Raw genomic sequence first — 2,605 nt, forward strand, 5'->3', positions numbered from 1 at the left:
TTAGAAGTAGTATTTCTTTAAATGAACAACATTCCAATTTGAAGGTAGAATCTTGCCATCCAAAGTTTCAAGCTCGTATGCTCCTTTTCCTGTGATACCATGAATCTTGTAAGGCCCTTCCCAATTTCGACTCAACTTTCTTGCATTGGCTACCCTCATGGATTGGAAAACTTTCTTGAGTACGTAGTCCCCAATCTTGAAGTATCTGAGACGAGCTTTCCGATTGTAATAACACTCAATAACTTGTTTTTGTGATGCCATCCTTATTAATCCGGTTTCCCTCCTTTCTTCAAGTAAATCCAGGTTTACCTGTATCTTTTCTTCGTTTGACTCTTCAGTAGCTCGGGTATATCTCATACTTAGCTCCCTAATTTCGATTGGAATTAAGGCTTCAGCACCGTATATAAGTGAAAATAGTGTTTCTCCCGTATTTGTTTTTGTTGTTGTTCGATAAGCCCACAAGACTCCGGGTAGTACCTCTGGCCAATTGCCCTTTGATTCCTCCAGTTTTTTCTTTAGATTGTTTATAATGACTTTATTCATTGATTCAGCTTGTCCATCACCCACCGGATGGTAAGGTGTCGAGGTAATCCTTTTAATTTGCTAGCATTGGAAGAATTTTGTATTTGTGCATCTATGAATTGCAGGCCATTATCACATACAATCTCCTTTGGCACCCCAAATTGGCATATGATGTTTCTCTAGATGAAATCTCTGACCTCCTTTTCTCGCACCTATTTGAAGGCTCCTGCTTCTACCCACTTAGTAAAATAGTCAGTGAGTACTAACAAATTCTTACCTTGCTTTTGGCTTGTGGTAGTGGACCTACAATATCCATCCCCCACTTCATAAAAGTCCATGGTGCAATAACTAGATGTAACAATTCAGCTGGTCGATGCATGTTGTTGTCATATCTTTGGCATTTGTCAAATTTAGCCACGAAGCTTTCCGCCTCTTCTTCCATTTTTGGCCAGTAATAGCCATCTCTAATTATGGTTTTCACTAAAGATATCCCTCCGGTGTGATTTCTACAGTGTCCCTCATGTATTTCTTTCATCACATATTCTATTTGAGAAGTCCCGAGACATATTGCTAGAAGACCACCGAACATTTTTCGATATAAATTGCCTTGATTTAAACAGTAACGAGTAGATTTTTGGCGAAGTGCTTGAGCCTTTTTCTTATCTTAAGGTAGTATTCCATACCGCAAAAAATTTACAATCTTGTTTCTCCAATCCCAAGTTAGATTATTGTTATTTACCTCATTTTTGTCTTGATCAAGCTTTGAATGAAATAAATGTATCAAAGAAGCATTTTCTTTATTTGTTATTTCTGCAGCGGATGCAAGATTAGCTAGAGAGTCTGCCTCGGCATTTTCTTCCCTTGGTATCTGCGTGATTTTCCAAGTTTGGAATTGTCTAACCAAGTCCCGTACCTTTTCCAGGTATTGTTGTATCATTGTCTCTCTAGCCGTATAAGTCCCATGCATTTGGTTAACAACAAGTTGCGAATCACTTTTGATTATGACTTTCTCTATTCCGAGCTCTCATGCTAATTCTAAACCTGCAATCACAGCTTCATATTCTGCCTCATTATTAGTGATTGGATGATATTTTATTGCTTGCCGTGTGGTTTCACCCACAGGTGGTACCAGGACAATGCCTAGGCCTACTCCTTTTACATTTGATGAACCATCAGTAAATAAGGTCCAAGTACATGGATTAGATCCGTTAAATACATGCAGTTCTTTTTCTACCTCCATTTGTATCCCTTGGCTAAAATCTGCCACGAAATATGCTAAAACTTGTGACTTTATTTTAGTTCTAGGTTGATATGTAATGTCATATTTGCTTAGTTCTATAGCCCATTTGGCTAATCTACCCAATAACTCTTGTTTATGAAATATATTACGTAAGGGGTAGGCGGTTACTATAGAGATAGGATGACATTGGAAGTAAGGTCTTAATTTTCTTGATGCCATAATTAAGGCTAATGCAAATTTCTCTAAATGATGATATCGAGTCTCAGCATCTAGCAAAGATTTGCTAACATAATAAATCAGAGATTGTTTACCTTGGTTTACTCAAACTAATACGGCACTTACCGCTACTTTTGAAACTGCAAGGTAGATAAGTAATTTCTCCCCATTTTTCGGTTTGGCCAGCAATGGCGGATTTGATAAGTATGCCTTTAAATTTTTAAGCGCTTGCTGACTGTATACGGTAAAATCGGAGGGTCCAATTTCTCGTCATTAAGGGGTTTTGGGAAGTCAAATCGAGATCTCGAGGCTATGGGGTTGCGGTCGAGTTCTCTCCCCCGATGTTCATTTACGCTTGACCCAACGACAATGCCGAGGATGGGGAATTCCCAAGGAGAGCAGGTAACACCGGCAGAGTCTGGTATCATGTCAAGCCGTCACATCTCCGTATCTTTACAATTAATACATTCTGTACTATGTTATATTTTCCCCTCCTATATAAAGGGGATCCTCATCACTTTGTAAGGGGCTGCTATTGCTCCAACTATTCTACAGAAGATCAATAACAACTCTCTCCCTCTCTCTCTCTCTCTCTCTCTCTCTCTTTTCTCTTTTCTCTCTTACTCG

The 2,605-nt window shown here is 39.0% G+C and overlaps 1 protein-coding gene across 1 annotated transcript; it reads right to left on the reverse strand.

Moving 5' to 3' along the window:
* Positions 1–1,111, reverse strand: LOC138868921 (uncharacterized). Its single transcript, XM_070146501.1, has 2 exons — positions 800–1,111; positions 1–603 (listed from the first exon to the last, which is right to left on the reverse strand). The coding sequence occupies exons 1-2, from the start codon at positions 1,109–1,111 to the stop codon at positions 1–3; spliced, it is 915 nt and encodes a 304-aa protein (XP_070002602.1).
* Positions 1,112–2,605: the final 1,494 nt, after the last annotated feature.

This window comes from Nicotiana sylvestris, chromosome 5 (genome assembly GCF_000393655.2).
Source record: "Nicotiana sylvestris chromosome 5, ASM39365v2, whole genome shotgun sequence".
NCBI lineage: Eukaryota > Viridiplantae > Streptophyta > Magnoliopsida > Solanales > Solanaceae > Nicotiana > Nicotiana sylvestris.